Source organism: Malaclemys terrapin, chromosome 6 (genome assembly GCF_027887155.1).
Source record: "Malaclemys terrapin pileata isolate rMalTer1 chromosome 6, rMalTer1.hap1, whole genome shotgun sequence".
NCBI classification, from domain to species: Eukaryota; Metazoa; Chordata; order Testudines; family Emydidae; genus Malaclemys; species Malaclemys terrapin.
This window is the reverse complement of record NC_071510.1, coordinates 89,609,223-89,626,376: the sequence shown is the minus strand read 5'-3', so window position 1 is coordinate 89,626,376 and position 17,154 is coordinate 89,609,223. Positions and strand designations below refer to the sequence as shown.

Below are 17,154 nucleotides of genomic sequence, written 5' to 3'. Positions count from 1 at the left end.
GCCCAAATAAATCTGTTAGTCTTTAAGGTGCACCGGACTCCTTGTTTTTGTGGATACAGACTAATGTGGTTACCCCTCTGATGCTTGCAACCATGTCAAGTTTTTGTAAGTGTTTTCTGCCTCCCCGCTATTTGTTTCTAAGGGTCTTAAGAGAGCACCCAGCATGCTCAGCCCTACCTTTCTTTCCCCTCCCCTATTCTCTGTGCACATGCCTGCTAGGGTGACCAGAGAGCAAGTGTGAAAAATCGGGACGGGGGGTGTGTGTGTGGGGGGAAGGGAATACGAACCTATATAAGAAAAAGACCCAAAAATCGGGACATCTGCTCACCCTACTTCCTGCTGCCATTTTTTTCTGGTAAGCCTCCTCAGGAGCAATGCATGAGAGTTATGTAATCATTCTAATCATGAGCAAGGAAGTGCAACTATATCATAACTGACTATACACAAGAGTGGGGTTTTTTGCTTTTTATTGTAGCCATTTTAAATATTACTTGCTGTATAGTATACCCAAACTTTTTAGAGTTGAATGTGCCCCTTTAAAGAAGTTAATCTGCTGCAAAAACATCTAAATACAAAGTAACAAGGGAGGAGGAAAACAGGGAAAATTGGTTAGATAATTTCACTACTGTTAGGTGTGCAACTGTCTTGAACAACTTACTTCTGATTGGATAACTGCCTAGAGAAATTACTGGCTACATATCAGAACAAGAGTATCACTGTACTGTGCATTTGCAAAACGATGTAGCAGTACAGTGGTCTACATCAACTGTCAAGTTAGCTGTTTACAAACCCTTAATATAAGATAATAAATCCAGTAACATACTCTACATATTAATTATATGAAACAGCAGTAGACAGCAATGTTATTCCATTACACTTGAACAGAAACAGAACAAAATATTGATACAGAAGTGTCATTTCAGAAAACAGAAAAATAAACAGTAGCAAACCCAATATTGTTTTCAGCAGTTTCATTTTACTTCCAGTAAAATCCTAGGTAAGGTTTAATACTCACATTTTTGAGAGAGAGAGATTTGGTATTGATTTTAAACTTTCATTTTATAGCACAAGTACAAAGTGGTGCAAGCGCTGCTGAAGTTTTCCTTCATACTATTGGAGTAATGCAATCCTAGTCATACTAATTTGTTATTCTGGTAGTGGACATCTTACTTTCCCATTTCAGCAGATTACACAATTTATATACAGATTGTAAAAACCAAATGATATTTTTATACAGAGCAGCCTTCCTGCATGTTTACCTGACCTTTAAAAAAAATCCCTATCTTGTTTAAAACTATTCTGAGCAAACATCCAGGAAACAGTATTTTTATTCTATGACCTTGTGTTAATACAATAAATATACAAAACTTGTGAACTACTCAGACATGCAACATCAGAGGGACAGAATGAGTGTGTTTCTACAGAACCATGACATTCACTAGGATGGCAGAGCATTGTTAGTAATTTACAAAATATACAAACATCCCTCGGATAAATAAATCCAAATCCTAAATTACAGATCACTGACTATTGACATTCCAGTGTTTAAACTTCATACTTTCAACCAAATTTGCCACAATACAACAAAATGACAATGTAAGTGGGTGCATATTGTGTTAACTGATAAGAGACCAATACCTCTGTTAGTAAAGTAATAATATTTTAACAAACATCAGCCTTCAGTTCTCAAATCTAAAATGAGAATATTTTTTCTCTGGATCACAAATATTCATATATATTAATTTTGTACCGTCATGTATTTTTGAGTGCAGAGGTAAACATGCAAGAATCATAGAATCATAAAATATCAGGGTTGGAAGGGACCTCAGGAGATCATCTAGTCCAACCCCCTGCTTAAAGCAGGACTGTAAGTAGACATGTGCCTGTCAGTTTCAAGTTGTTTTTTAATAGTATCACATGCTGGTAATCTACTATTCTACAGTATAACAATAAATCTAACTGTGAGGATTGTGTCCCTCATACCCCATGAGAAAAAGAAAAATGCTTGATTCAGGCTTAAGATCCATCCTTAAAGGAAGTCCTCAGTACAATTTTCATACTTGGTTAAGATGACTCTCAAAAGTAGGACTTAGATCTAGAGAGGCCTGAAAGGTGCTAGCAGATGACAACACAAACTGTAAAATAAAAATTCAGATAGAACATTAAAGATTAAACAAATTTGAAAGAGAACTAAAACCTCCTCTACGGACTTTAAAAAAGTACTGGGGAAAAGTTTTAGAGAGAGTCCCGGTTACTGTTATTTCAATTGCATTGTTTAATTCATAGTGAAGAGAATTCTATCCGGAGACAATACAATTATGAACAACAACTTCAGAATAGATCATATTATAATGCTTTCTTACCATATTTATCTTTACTACTAAAACTGGATTTCGAGAAGTTAAATTACGAATTTAAGTTGTACTTGTAATTTATACAGGGATTTATGTATGCAAGTGCTACGCTGCTCCAGGTATTAAGCTGTTGAAGGGTATTTTTAAAAATGGTCTTATTTTACAATATGCATAAAAATTGAAGTGAGAAGATTATTCCTCCAATCCACATTCAGGACATGGGGCCTCTCTGGGCTGGTCTAAAAGCACTTAAAATGCTGCAGCTGCACTGCTTCAGGAGACACACTACCTACCCCAACAGGAGAGGTTCTCCTGTCAGCACAGGCATTCCATCTCTCCAAGCGGCAGTAGTTAGGTTGACAGGAGAATTCGCCCATTGACCTAGCACTGTCTATACTAGGAAATTAGGTCCATTTCACTGCATCACTCAGAGAGGTCCTAGTATACACCAGGCCTTTATAATGTTAAGGTTTAAACTTGCAAACCCTTATTCATATGAGCAGTCATACTGATTTCAGCGAAAGCATTTATGTAATATTTGGGGGTCAAGTCCTTAATGATCTCACTTTCTGAAACTGGCATTTTATGATTTTAAACTTAGTCCAAAGTACTACATATATTATCATCCAATAAACCAACCTACCAGGAATCTCAAATGGCCTTAAATAGACAGTGACATGATTTTGAAGCAAGAGCTGATTAGGATTTGGAAAATTACTTAAGTACCATCACAGCATCAGTTTAATCTATTAGACAGATATCCATTTCAACAATGTGAATGTAATTAATTTTATTCTCTCTTAATGGAGATAAAAAATATTTCACTTTTCCAACTCAAAATAGTTAAGAATCTTCATTATTCAGCTTGAATCAAATCACACATGAAGGCTGAGGTGCGTTAAAAGGAATTCAAGTATGTATTAAATGCCACAGTTTAAAAAGTTTGATTAGAGAAAATATTCCTGTAAAAAAATTAAATACTGTATATTCAGATTTTTGGAAAAGCAGTAAATAAAGTGACTGACCAAGCTATAGATTTAGTACCACTGGTAAACACAAATTGACACTGAAAAAAACACCCCCTCCCTCCCACACACACACACACACCACACAAAAATTTCACTGCATTTAAAAGGGGGCAAACAACTGGTTATGGAAGTGTTCTAAAGGTTGGTAATTTTTCCTCTAATATAATGTGTTTTCCTAAGACATGAAAACAAATTAAAAATAGCAAATATAATCATTTAGCTCTTTGATCAAAACCATCAGTTAACTTCTCTTAACTGTACATCACATTACACATTCTGGCAGCAAGAATGTCTATGCAATAGCCATTTCTGATTTAGAAAAAAGTATGCCATGAAAATGGATACAAACCAACACTATAATCATAAGTGGTACAGATAAATCCTGGACCAAAACACTAATTCAGCATGGCCAAATATCTCAACAATATTCATGCAAACTTGTAGATTTATATTAAAAAACCTACTGCCCCCCCCCAAAATTTACATGATCTACCATACTTGTATCTGTCCATCAGCTGCTGAAACTGCCACAGCAGCAGCCAAATCTAGAGTCTCAAACTGTCAGTCTACTTCTTACAGTAGAAATAGGGAAACAGGCTCTCAGGAACAAAAATAACTGCTCCAAAATGCTTTCCTTAAGTTAAAACAAAAGATTCCAGAGTGAAATACTAAAAAAAACCCCTCTAAATACATTTAACTGATCACAGAAAGTACCATATCAATTTCAGAGCCATTGCTGAAGTTTCCACCAAAATATTGTTCCTCCAGAAAATAGGGAGAATTATATATCTAGAATGTATATAATGTTTTAAAGAGGGCAAAGGAGGTTGGCTGTGGGTTTTTTTGTTTTGATAAATAAATGTATAAAGGAATAAAACAAGAATTTGTTTCCTGTTTTAGCCCATGCACAGCTGAAGGAGAGACATACATGCTGTGTGTATTTTGAACGCAAGTCTTTAGGAATAGAATTAATAAAATGGAAAATAAAGTACAGTCAAAGAACTGTAGTGATTTTCGTATTTCACTAAATTTGGTTACCCTTGAAAGCATTTTGAGCTGCACTAGTTGCTGCTGTAGATGCTGCATTTGCTGCAGCTGTTTGTACAGTTTTGTTGGCCATCACACCAGTTGCAAACTCTTGCTGGGCTTTCTCAAAACTAGCACCGGTTGTGCGGTATAGGCCGTGCACCTAAGACAGAAAGGGAGGGTGAAAGGGGAAGGGAGAGGAGAGAAACAAGAGTTAAAAAGTGTTATGATCATTGCATTATCTATATTTGTAGATGCTACACCAAAAGTCAGACAAATTAAATGAATAGAGTGATGGGGAAATTTGATTCTGTTGCCTGCTTGCAGCTGTATGGAGGATAATCAAACAGGTGAACTTTAGTCCCCAGCATCAACAGCAAATATTTGTTGATGTTTTAGACTTATGTGCCTTTTAATTGGCATTCAAATGGTAAAATCCTAAACAATTAAAAAATGGAAATATAGCAAGTATAGAAAACCACCTAGTGCAACATATTTTACATTAAGTGACACTCAAAATTAAACAGTTCTTAATGCATTAAAACGTTAAAAGAAAAAAGAAGAAACAATGCTCTTTATAGAAAGTATAGTTTAATCTGCTGTGGTAGCACATTTGGCAGGGTGAGGCAAATTGCTTAGGTGGGTTAAGATGACTTCATACTGACTGTTTGAAGGAAAGGAGCTTTTGACAGGTCAGAGGAATGCTTCCCAAGAGATGCAGTAAGAGCAATGGGGAAAAATTTATCCCAAGCTGCCCCAGGTAGTAGTCGCAAAATGCTTTTTCCTACTGCTCAGAAACCAGCTATCTATAAAAAAAGGACCTGGCTCTAGCCCATGTTTCTAGCCTGGAGTTGCTTACGGAATCAGTCTCATCCATGCTCTGACCTTGTCAACACCTTCCCTCCAATCCACATTTGCAGCTGCTCACCCTAAATCAGTTAAAAGAACAGGAGTACTTCTGGCACCTTACAGACTAACAAATTTATTAGAGCATAAGCTTTCGTGGACTACAGCCCACTTCTTTGGATGCATATAGAATGGAACATATATTGAGGAGATATATATATACACACATACAGAGAGCATAAACAGGTCCCTCCAGACCCATGAATATGATACAGTTCTGCGGTGACCTAGAATCCTACTTTCGACGTCTCCGACTCAAAGAATATTTCCAACATACCTCTGAACAGCATACTAACCCACAGAATCCTCCCTACCAGCACTACAAAAAAAAGGATTCTGCGTGGACTCCTCCGGACGGTCGAAACAACAGACTGGATTTCTACATAGATTGCTTCCGTCAACGTGCAAAGGCTGAAATTGTGGAAAAGCAACATCACTTGCCACATAACCTCAGCCATGCTGAGCACAATGCCATCTACAGCCTCAGAAACAACCCTGACATCATAATCAAAAAGGCTGACAAAGGAGGTGCTGTCGTCATCATGAATAAATTGGAATATGACCAAGAGGCTGCTAGACAGCTCTCTAACACCACATTCTACAGGCCATTATCCTCTGATCCCACTGAGGATTACCTAAAGAAACTACACCATCTGCTAAAAATACTCCCTGACAAAGCACAGGAACAAATCTGTACAGACACATGCCTAGAACCCCGACCAGGGGTATTCTATTTGCTACCCAAGATCCATAAACCTGGATATCCTGGACGCCCCATCATCTCAGGCATTGGCACCCTAACATCAGGCTTGTCTGGTTATGTGGACTCTCTCCTCAGACCCTACGCTACCAGCACTCCCAGCTATCTTCGAGACACCACTGACTTCCTGAGGAAACTACAATCCATCGGTGATCTTCCAGAAAACACCATCCTGGCCACTATGGACGTAGAAGCCCTCTACACCAATATTCCACACAAAGATGGACTACAAGCTATCAGGAACAGTATCCCTGATAATGTCACAGCTAACCTGGTGGCTGAACTTTGTGATTTTGTCCTCACCCACAACTATTTCACATTTGGGGACAATATATACCTTCAAGTGAGCGGCACTGCTATGGGTACCCGCATGGCCCCACAATATGCCAACATTTTTATGGCTGACTTAACGCCCCTACTCTACTTGCGCTACATTGATGACATCTTCATCATCTGGACCCATGGAAAAGAAGCCCTTGAGGAATTTCACCATGATTTCAATAATTTCCATCCCACCATCAACCTCAGCCTATATCAATCCACACAAGCGGTCCATTTCCTGGACACTACTGTGCTAATAAGCGATGGTCACATAAATACCACCCTATACCGGAAACCTACTGACCGCTACACTTACCTACATGCCTCCAGCTTCCATCCAGGACACACCACACGATCCATTGTCTACAGCCAAGCTCTAAGATATAACCGCATTTGCTCCAATCCCTCAGATAGAGACAAGCACCTACAAGATCTCTATCAAGCATTCTTAAAACTACAATACCCACCTGCTGAAGTGAAAAAACAGATTGACAGAGCCAGACGAGTACCCAGAAGTCACCTCCTACAAGACAGGCCCAACAAAGAAAATAACAGAACACCACTAGCTGTCACCTTCAGCCCCCAACTAAAACCTCTCCAGCGCATCATCAGAGATCTACAACCTATCCTGAAAGATGATCCTTTACTCTCACAGATCTTGGGAGACAGACCTGTCCTCGCTTACAGACAACCCCCCAACCTAAAGCAAATACTCACCAGCAACCACACATCACTGAACAAAACCACTGACCCAGGAACCTATCCTTGTAACAAACCCCGATGCCAACTCTGTCCACATATCTATTCAAGTGACATCATCATAGGACCTAATCACATCAGCCATACCATCAGGGGCTCGTTCACCTGCACATCTACCAATGTGATATATGCCATCATGTGCCAGCAATGCCCCTCTGCCATGTACATTGGCCAAACCAGTCAGTCTCTACGCAAAAGAATTAATGGACACAAATCTGACATCAGGAATCATAATACTCAAAAACCAGTGGGAGAACACTTTAACCTGTCTGGCCATTCAATGACAGACCTGCGGGTGGCTATATTACAACAGAAAAACTTCAAAAACAGACTCCAACGAGAGACTGCTGAGCTGGAATTGATATGCAAACTAGACACAATCAACTCAAGATTAAATAAGGACTGGGAATGGCTGAGCCATTACAAACATTGAATCTATCTCCCCTTGTAAGTATTCTCACACTTCTTATCAAACTGTCTGTACTGGGCTATCTTGATTATCACTCCAAAAGTTTTTTTTCTCTTACTTAATTGGCCTCTCAGAGTTGGTAAGACAACTCCCACCTGTTTATGCTCTCTGTATGTGTGTATATATATCTCCTCAATATATGTTCCATTCTATATGCATCCGAAGAAGTGGGCTGTAGTCCACGAAAGCTTATGCTCTAATAAATTTGTTAGTCTCCAAGGTGCCACAAGTACTCCTGTTCTTTTTGCGGATACAGACTAACATGGCTGCTACTCTGAAATAAATCAGTTAAGTACTCCTCCAGTAACACCATCCCTCCTCCTGTTGCTTCCCTAAGATAGTTCCTTAGATATGAAGACAGAGGTAACATCATCTTTCCTTCAGTGAAGCTTATGAAGGTTTAAGTTCCATCTTATTTGGCTTCTCTCATAAATGTTATTCCATATCAATAAAGACGTAAATAGCTCATGTCCAGATAATCATGTATTCTTGAGGAACCCAACTGTGTCTGGGAGACAACTGAGTGTGACAGATCAGTGCCATGAGGAACAGCAGGATAGGAGAAAGGGAAACTCATTTTAAAAAGTTATAGCACAGGAACGGGTTATGCTCTTGGAGGGAAAGAAGATAACCATTGGATCTCTCTCTCCGCCATGCCACCTCTGAACCTCTTCCGAAATACCAGCAGGACAGAATCCTTTAGGGATGGTTGAAATCCCCAAAAGATGACAGTCCCTTAAAGATAAGGTAGGAAAACTAGAACAACAACAACAGAGAGGCTACCCCTGTATGCATTTGAACAACACACATCTTATTTGGGTATTTTGTGTCTCTAAGTTTATGCCTTCTGGATAGAAGGCAAACAAGAAGGAACTGAGTTCTACATACTATATCCTGATCTAGGAAATATTTCTACAGTGCTGTCAAGTCCAGGACATCTTTCTTAGGGATTTTTATAGCACTTATCACTAGAGTATCTGAGAATGCAATTTTTCAAATGTGGATGCCTAAAGCTAGGACGCTAAATACAAATGGCCTGGTTTTCAAGGGTGCAGAGCACCAGCAGCTCCTACTGACTTCCAAAGGGAGATGGCTCCAAGAACAGATGAAAATTACTCAACACCTCTGAAAATCAGGCCACTTATTTAATAGCCTGATTAGTCCCCCATGTTGCAAAAATTACAACCAGAGTGCCTGGCACCTCAGTGCAGTGTGTCCTGTCCTTCCACTGGGGCAGGTTTTGTCACATTCTCTCTCTCTCCCCACCACTTACTGTCTTTACTATCCCCACACTCAAATCCTCCACTGACAATTTCAGTTTGCACAGACTAAATAGTATCATTGTTTTACAAAACACACACACAAAATGGCAGTGTCTTCTGTCTCTGTGGAAACACAAGCAAAAAGGTATTACAGAAATGCAGTCAGTACAGGTAAAGCAAAGCAGGAAGAGGACCTATAGGAATATCAATTAACCCTATCAATTGTGAAGATGCAGGAGAGGACTTCCCTAAAGCAGAAAATTAGATCAGGGGACAGTGGAGTAAGTGGTAGTCTGAAATAGTAGAAACAAAGCAACTTACCTTTTTAAACATAACTAGTGAGATGACAGCAGATGCTGTGAAAAGTGCTGTTATGATTATCATCATAATGCCAACAGGAATACTCTCGTTAAGCCCAGTCAGAGATGAAATCCATCCACTAAAGAAAAAAATGACAAACTTTATTACAGTGGTGCACTACATATTTCCTTTTAAAGAAACCTTTGTAACCTTCTGGTTCTGTTCTGACTTGACAAAAGTAATGAAAATTATAAAATGTAAACAGTCAGTTTTATAAAGTACTTCTAGAAGTTCAGTTCCTAAATTATGTAGTCTTAAAGTTAGGGCACATCTACACTACAAACTTTTGCCAATGTAAGTTACATCTGCATAAAGCTGCCACAGTCAGTATATTGCTTGTGTGCATGCATACTTGGCTCCTTGCATCAGCACCGCGCACACTCACCAGGAGTGCTTGTGTCGATACGCAGTGTGGAGCAGCACGGGTAGGTATCCCAGTGTGCAACTCACCACTGTCCAGCACAATGTCTTTTGGGAAGTTTTGGCAATGCATAGGGAGGACAGAAGAGAGTCATGCAGGACTGAATGGGACTGTGGGATCAAGTTCCCATCATGCACGTTTCTCCACCCCATAATACCATTTCTATCACATAATTTTCATGCCTACTTTGAAAATCCCACAAACCCACGTGGAACTTGTCACTGTCTACCACCACCTACAAGAGCATGGAGCCTGCATAGCTCTACACTACTGGCACGAGCACTACAAACTACAGGATGCACGATCCTCTGGTATTTACAGAGCCGCAAGAGGAGCTGTGGGGAACATGACTATTTTCTGGAAGACAGACTGCTGTGGGACATAGAGCAAACCAATTCAATATTGTTAGTGGCATGCACAGAACAGATACAAACGATAAAGCGCCACTTCTGGGCCTGAGAAATGGGCACTCACTGGCAACACTGTAAAAAAAACTTGCAGGTTTCCTGGTTAAGAAAATATATACACCTTTACCCCAATATAACGCTGTCCTCGGGAGCCAAAAAATCTTACCGTGTTATAGCGAACTTGCTTTGATCCACCAGAGTGCGCAGCCCCGCTCCCCCCCGGAGCACTGCTTTACTGCTTTATATTCGAATTCGTGTTATATCGGGTCGCGTTATATCACGGTAGAGGTGTATATGAGATGACCAAATCCATTCTGTCAGAGACACGCTGCTAAAAGAACCTCAATGGCAAACAAAAAAGTAACATACTATGTATACAAGTTGTTATAAATGCTTACACTTCCAAAGGGGGAAAAAACCCAGCCTCAAATATACGAACAGTAGGAAATGGATTAATCTCACACGAACACTGGCAAACAGAGAAGAATTAACCATTGTCACACAAACATCCTTGAGTAGCGCTGATCTGCTAGGAAAACATATGCATTTGAGAGTGTCTGGACATATGTGTATGTAAGGTATGTGTCTTTGCTCTGTCTTTTTTGCAGTACTGAGTTTGGCATTATTGTCTCTTAACTGGTTTTCACAAAGTTGATTTTGATCTATATTAAAAGTGGTGCAGGTACTGACACTATTTTTTGGAAACTTCAGCAAACTATATTCAATCTTAATTTCAGCATTTCCTAACTCTGAAGTGGTCGACTTTGAAACATTAACATTCTTTCAGAGTAGTTTTTAAATTGATACAATGTATATTTACAGTGCCCAGCATGTTTTGGGTGATGTATACAGTCAACGATTTTTTTTTTTTTTTTTTTTTTTAACAAAAATGAAAATTTCCCGCAATAGAGCATGCCAGCTAAATATGGTACTACCCAAACTTTATTTCCCCTTCTCTAACTATCCTATATTTACAGGAATATCACTCTTGGAAAATAAGTGGCTTAGGAATCTCTCATAATAACAATGATTAAACACTGCAACACTGTACAAAAGTAGACCAATGTCCAGAACACAGAAAGGTGAAAGTGGAGGGTTAAATTAAGTGGGGAGGGGTGGAGAAGAGAGGGAAAGGTAAGGGGTATAAAATACATCCACAGAAAAAGATAAGGAAAAAACTACATCAACCAACAGAACCTCAAGAATGTTTCCTCAAAACAAACAAAACTCTCAAGCGATATCTTAAAAGAAAACAAACCTCAGATTCTGTAGCACAAAGAATAAGGATTTCTCCCTATAATCTAAATGTAAGCAAACAGTGTTTTGTCTGCCTTGAGATTTGCACCAGAAACTGCTTTGCTTGAATAAGTAGGAGCAGTGATGTGAACTAACTGAAGATCTGCCAGATCATAGCTATAAGAAATGCAATCAGATAGCCATTTAAATATGGCCCTTTTCATAAATGCAGTGTCAAAAGAATTGAACATTTGTACTTAGTTTACAATTAAATAACCGATTTAATGCCCTTTTAATGTAGAGTTTGTGGAGATATGCAGGAATAGGAAAATTATTAATATGACAGTAAATGCAATTAGGTCAAAATGTTTTAGCATCTGTGCAAAGGAATCAATGCTAATTCCAGAAAACCACCTAACCCTTGTAAAAACTTGTCTAAAGGTAAATCAATTACCAGAACCTTAAGCTCAGAAACAACAAAACCTACACACATTGCAAATGAAGCTTACAGGTGGCTCAAAAGGAGCTTTTATTGGCTTTGTCAGAACCACATAACTATCCCATGGCAGAGGGTGAATTTTTAACTAGAGGTCTCAAAAGTATCATGGCTCCCCATGAACATGACAACAGGTGGCTGCAGAGGTCCCTGGTCTACATTCAGCTAGCTCATTGTGAATTAAAACACATGATAAACATAAATGGACTTGATCTTTGATCCTGATTCAAAAGGTAGAAGGACAGTCAAGTAGTTTAAGGGAGGCATTTAAAGGATCCATGTAGACCTGATTGCACCAAATCACAAATAGACATGGGAATTCTCCAAAAAGGGACATCTTTATGGAGTTTAATGTACCCATCCTACACACACCCACATTATACATCATTGCAAGCTTTTTTTATGTACATTTAGATGAGGTATGATGGGGAGCTGCCAAGTGGTGCCGTAAGCCAGCAGACAAGATGAAACAACGGTACTAAAGAGAGTGTCATTTTTTGCACAGTTCCAGAAACACAACATGATAATGACTAGTTTTTACTGTTAATTTCAACACCTTAATGTGGCATTTATTGATCAAAGCTACCAAATGACAATGTATTTTTATTGGTTTTGCATGGGCAATTATTTTTTCTATAAATGATTAAGCTGTTTAGCATGTGACAAAAATCAACATTTTGCAATACGCTAACATGAAATATTTTCACATCGCATATATAATTGTCAAAGTGTTAATTTTCTATACTTTCAATTGAAATTTGCTGAGCAGATCAATCACATCTCACACTGAAGGTTGTGCAGCAGTAGACTGAGTGCCCATAGGTTGTAATGCATCATGAGTAGATATAAATTCATGTGAATCCCTAACCTAATGCTTCTCCATTTGTAAGCTTTGAACATACAATGCACAGTCTCATATGCTTAGTAGAATGTTTTAATTTGTAATTCTCTATCCATACACTACCCTTTGAAATACTCTCGAAACTAGCTTTTTAATTCAGCGAGACTTATGCATAGGTAGGTATTAACATTAGAGATGACAACATATTATGAACATTACTCCTGGGGGAATTCTGCACCAAAAAACAAAAATTCTGCACACAATATTTTAAAATTCTGCAAATTTTGTCAAAACAACACTACATAATCATGGCAGTTTCAATTATTTTGGTAATTTATATCAAATTACCTGTCAGCAAGTATGTCTGTAACAATACAGACTCACAAAAATTCCCCCAGGAGTAGAGAGTTAAAGAAAACCCTCTTCCTGATTCTCTGCCGCCTCACTTCCCCAGAGCCCAACCGGGAGGGTGGGGACACAGACACCAGCTCCCCTCCCTCCCAGAACCCAGCTGTGCCCCCCCAGCCTCCCTTTGAGAATCCAGCCATGCCCGCCTAGCCCAATCCCCCTCCCTCTCTCCCAGAACCCAGCCACAGGCCCCACCCAGCCCAGCCCCCTCCCTTTCTTCCAGAACCCAGCTGTGCCCCCCCTGCTCCGACATCCTCCCCTCCCTCCCCCCAAAAAATGTAGATGATGAACTGGTTCCGGTACTCCTCAAGGGCCCAATGGCACCTGAGTTTCTACAAGTCCTTATTTGTGCTTGTACCAATAGGAGTTGCTACTCAAATCAACTCTGGTTTTAGTCAGAACAATCTTCCCTGCACAGAACTGCATATATACCAAGGCAATGAACAGTGTGGTAACCCACACACTCTCAGAGATCATAATAACAAACAAGACGATGATGATGACTAGAAACATCACCAGCCCTATTACATTTCAATAATTCCTGAACAAGTTTATAATTAGATTTTGTTTTACCCTTTAGATTGTTGTTGTGAAGTCCAATTTCAGGTCTTGAAATAATACATAAAGTCACTAAACCAACAAATGAATGCAAATATTTCAAAGTGATCATTTGAACATGTTGATGGTGCCATTGCTAATCCCTGTTTCTATGGTGACAGCGCATCATACCTCATCTTAAAGTAAACATAAAAAGCTTTCAAATTACGTGTGCTCTTAGAGAGGGTTCATTAGGTCTACTAAATTGATCATGTCTGCCACTCGCCTAAAATCGTTTCCACTTTTCGATATGTACTTTGGATACTTTTGGGGATCCTACTAATTGGAGCTTGCCTCTGGATTACCTCCAGACTAGCAAAGCTCAATGGTTCTGTTATACTGATGTAAAGTGATGGTTCTTGTGATGTTTGCCTCCACTGGGGATATCAGGGTCCACTGAAGTTGATTTACATGAAGACTTGCCATGGCTATTATGAATACAGCCAAAGCCCTGCCTGCCAGCATTTGTAGCCTGGTCCAGGTTGACACATACTAGTTCCAACATTTGCGGTGTCAGACTTTAACATCCTCAATCCTGCCGAGGCAGGAAGATCTCAAGTTGAGCTCTGTCTAGCAAAGTTCCTATGTATTCCAACTGTTTATGGGAGACAAGCAAGGGGTTGCTTTGTGTAGTTTATCATGACTTCTAATCACTCCAGTGCTTTGGTGGGGACATGTAGTGATTGTTAGCCAACTTCTTTAGTGGTGTCCTTGGTGAGGCAAACATTCCAACAGGAGAAAATATGTAATCCCATTCCTGTACATACAGTCCTTACTATAGTCAAACATTTCATGAAAACATGTGGTGCTGAAGCCAGCCCATAAATCAATACACAAAAATAATCCTATTCCTCTATGAAGATGACCTCAGTCAAATGTCTGGGAGTCTCAGGATGCTACTGTGGGAGCAGAGATTTCAGGTAATTCCCACTAAACCTGATGGTTATCTGGGTGATCCTCTCCAAACAAGCCTTGTAAATCATGCTTGTCATATTTGACTCCAAGATTTAAAATCCATCTACCTTGATCTTCTATGAGAGAAACCTTCCTGGTACAGTCACATTTCTTGAAGCCACTGAGCTGCCTGCCTTCCTCCTTTGCAGGTGAGGAGGACATCATACCAAAATAGATAAAACTAAAACCTGTGCTCAGTGCTCAAAATATGCTGATGCACTCTTAAAAGTGCTGATGGCTCACAAGCCGAGTACTGATTAACCAAAACTCTAAAAAGAATTCATCCAAAAGCTGCTCAATGTAAAACTTTGATTTGGGCCTCAAAGTATCAAGTACTAACAGATGATTCAATGAGCACTTGGTTCTATGGGCAAAGCCTCGACATATCAGAGCCTCAACACAAATGCGCCAAGACAATGATTCTGCATAAATCAAAAACTTTCCAAAGAAAACAAAACCAGTGAGAAAGGGGGTACTGACCCTAAGAGACCAGCAGATTAGACAGTATGATTCAAAGGCTTGACAGCATTCAGTGCTCTGGGGCCATGCAGCCTGAAGCATCAACAAACTGGAAGGAAGTCACATATCAGAAAAGGATACTATCTTGATAAAAGACAGAATATACAATTCCCTTGTCTGCCGGCTTTCCAAAAGGAACCTACTGGAAGTTTTAAACAATGGCAACTGATGGTGCACCACAGACCAATAAAAGGGAAGAATCTTGCATGCTATCATCCAGTACTGCAGATAGCCAAAATGTTTACAATTGGTGAGGTCAACCCTGTCTTGTGTTGCAAACACAAGACCCAAAAGCAAGACCTCACCAGTCTTGTCTGAAAATGGATACTGACCGTCAAAAGGTAAGTCCTCAATAGACTGCTGAATGTCCAGAGCTATCCCAAAATCACATAACCAGGATGCCCTTCTCATAATAACTGCGCAGGCCAGGGGTTGGCAACCTTTCAGAAGTGGTGTGCCAAGTCTTCATTTATTCACTCTAATTTAAGGTTTCACGTGCCAGTCATACATTTTAACCTTTTCAGAAGGTCTCTTTCTATAAGTGTATAATATATAAATTAAACTATTGTTATATGTAAGGTTTTTTAAATGTTTAAGAAGCTTCATTTAAAATTAAATTAAAATGCAGAGCCCCCCAGACTGGTGGCCTGGCCCGGGCAGTGTGAGTGCCACTGAAAATCAGCTCGCATGCCGCCTTCGGCACGTGTGCCATAGGTTGCCTACCCCTGGTGTAGGCCATAGTCCTCGAGAAAGCATATGCAGCTTCTAGAGCAGACGAATTAAGTCTGTGCCACCACCTGTTTCTCAGTTAATAAGGTCCTGAATGACTCCTTTGTATCATCCAGCAATTTGTCTGACAATTTTGACATCACCGCCCCATTAAGAAAATCATATTTTCCAAGAAGGGCTTGCTGTCCTCATCTGGAGCAAAGTAGTAGAATAAATCTCTCTCCTTAATGCATTCAGTCTCCTCACCATTTTTTCTTTTGGGGTAGACTTGAATTTCCCCTGCCACAATCTCTCATTAGCGGCTGTGACAATTAGGGAGTTTGGTGCTTGGTGGAAGTAAAAATAACCACAAACTCCTGAGATGGGACATGGTACTGTTTATTAGTATGTTTGGCTACTGGAGTAGTGTGAGCCAGGTTTTCACCAGTTGCAGAAAGGCATCATTAATCAGGATGGCTACACCCTTCCTGGCATAGATTCTTGGAAGATATTCAGTAACTTGTGGGTATTTTCCTATACCAGTTCAGGTTCAATACCTAGGACGGTAGCCATTTTCCTAAGTCTTGGTAGGATTTAAAATCCTCCAGGACTGGAGAAGACAGTCAGCAGTGTTGAATTGTCTGGAGAGGACGAAGACAGGGCCAATGGTTCTTCGAGGCAAAAGCTGATTGTCTGGCAAGGGCTTCCCCTCAAGAAGAGGGACAGATATTGTGCCTTTTCTTAATGTGCTCCTCACCAAGACCCAATAAGCCGCATGTATGCAGTTCACTATTAGGAGTGGAGACCTCACACCACAGGCAGCGCTTAAAACCCAGAAAACATTACATAACTCACTAAAACTAACACTACACTATTACAAGTACTAACTATTTACATTACAAGGATTCAGCAAGTAGATATGATGCAGAAAATAAACCGTGAGGAGAGAACTGCACAGGGAGCTCTAACATAGGCCAGTGGCAATAAGAAGGAACGGGGAGGTGGAGGGGGGGGGGTCAGGGCAGTGTCTTTATATAGCCTTGTGAGGGACCACGAGGCGGCGCAGGGCACATGAGCTTCCACAACAGGTACTGCTGCAGGGGAAAAGGTTTTGGGCTCTGAGCATCCTCCAGATCATCCGCAAAACTACAGTAACTACTCACTTAAAATTGTCCCAGTTAACGCTGTTTCATTGCTGATCAATTAGAGAACTTAAAGTTGCACCATGCTCCCTTATAACATTGTTTGGGAGCTGCCTGCTTTGTCCACTGCTCGCAGAAAGAGCAGCCCATTGGAGCTAGCTGGTGGGGGCTTGGAACCAG

General features: G+C 40.0%; 1 protein-coding gene across 1 annotated transcript in view; it reads right to left on the bottom strand.

The window, feature by feature from the left end:
• Positions 1–450: 450 nt before the first annotated feature.
• SCAMP1 (secretory carrier membrane protein 1) overlaps positions 451–17,154 on the bottom strand; it is a 65,601-nt gene continuing 48,897 nt past the window's right edge. The window contains exons 8-9 of the mRNA XM_054031617.1: positions 9,207–9,324; positions 451–4,571 (exon numbers count right to left, since the gene is read on the bottom strand). Coding sequence (XP_053887592.1) covers positions 4,407–4,571; positions 9,207–9,324 — 283 coding nt within the window. The 3' untranslated portion in view covers positions 451–4,406. The remainder of the gene's footprint in view (positions 4,572–9,206; positions 9,325–17,154) is intronic.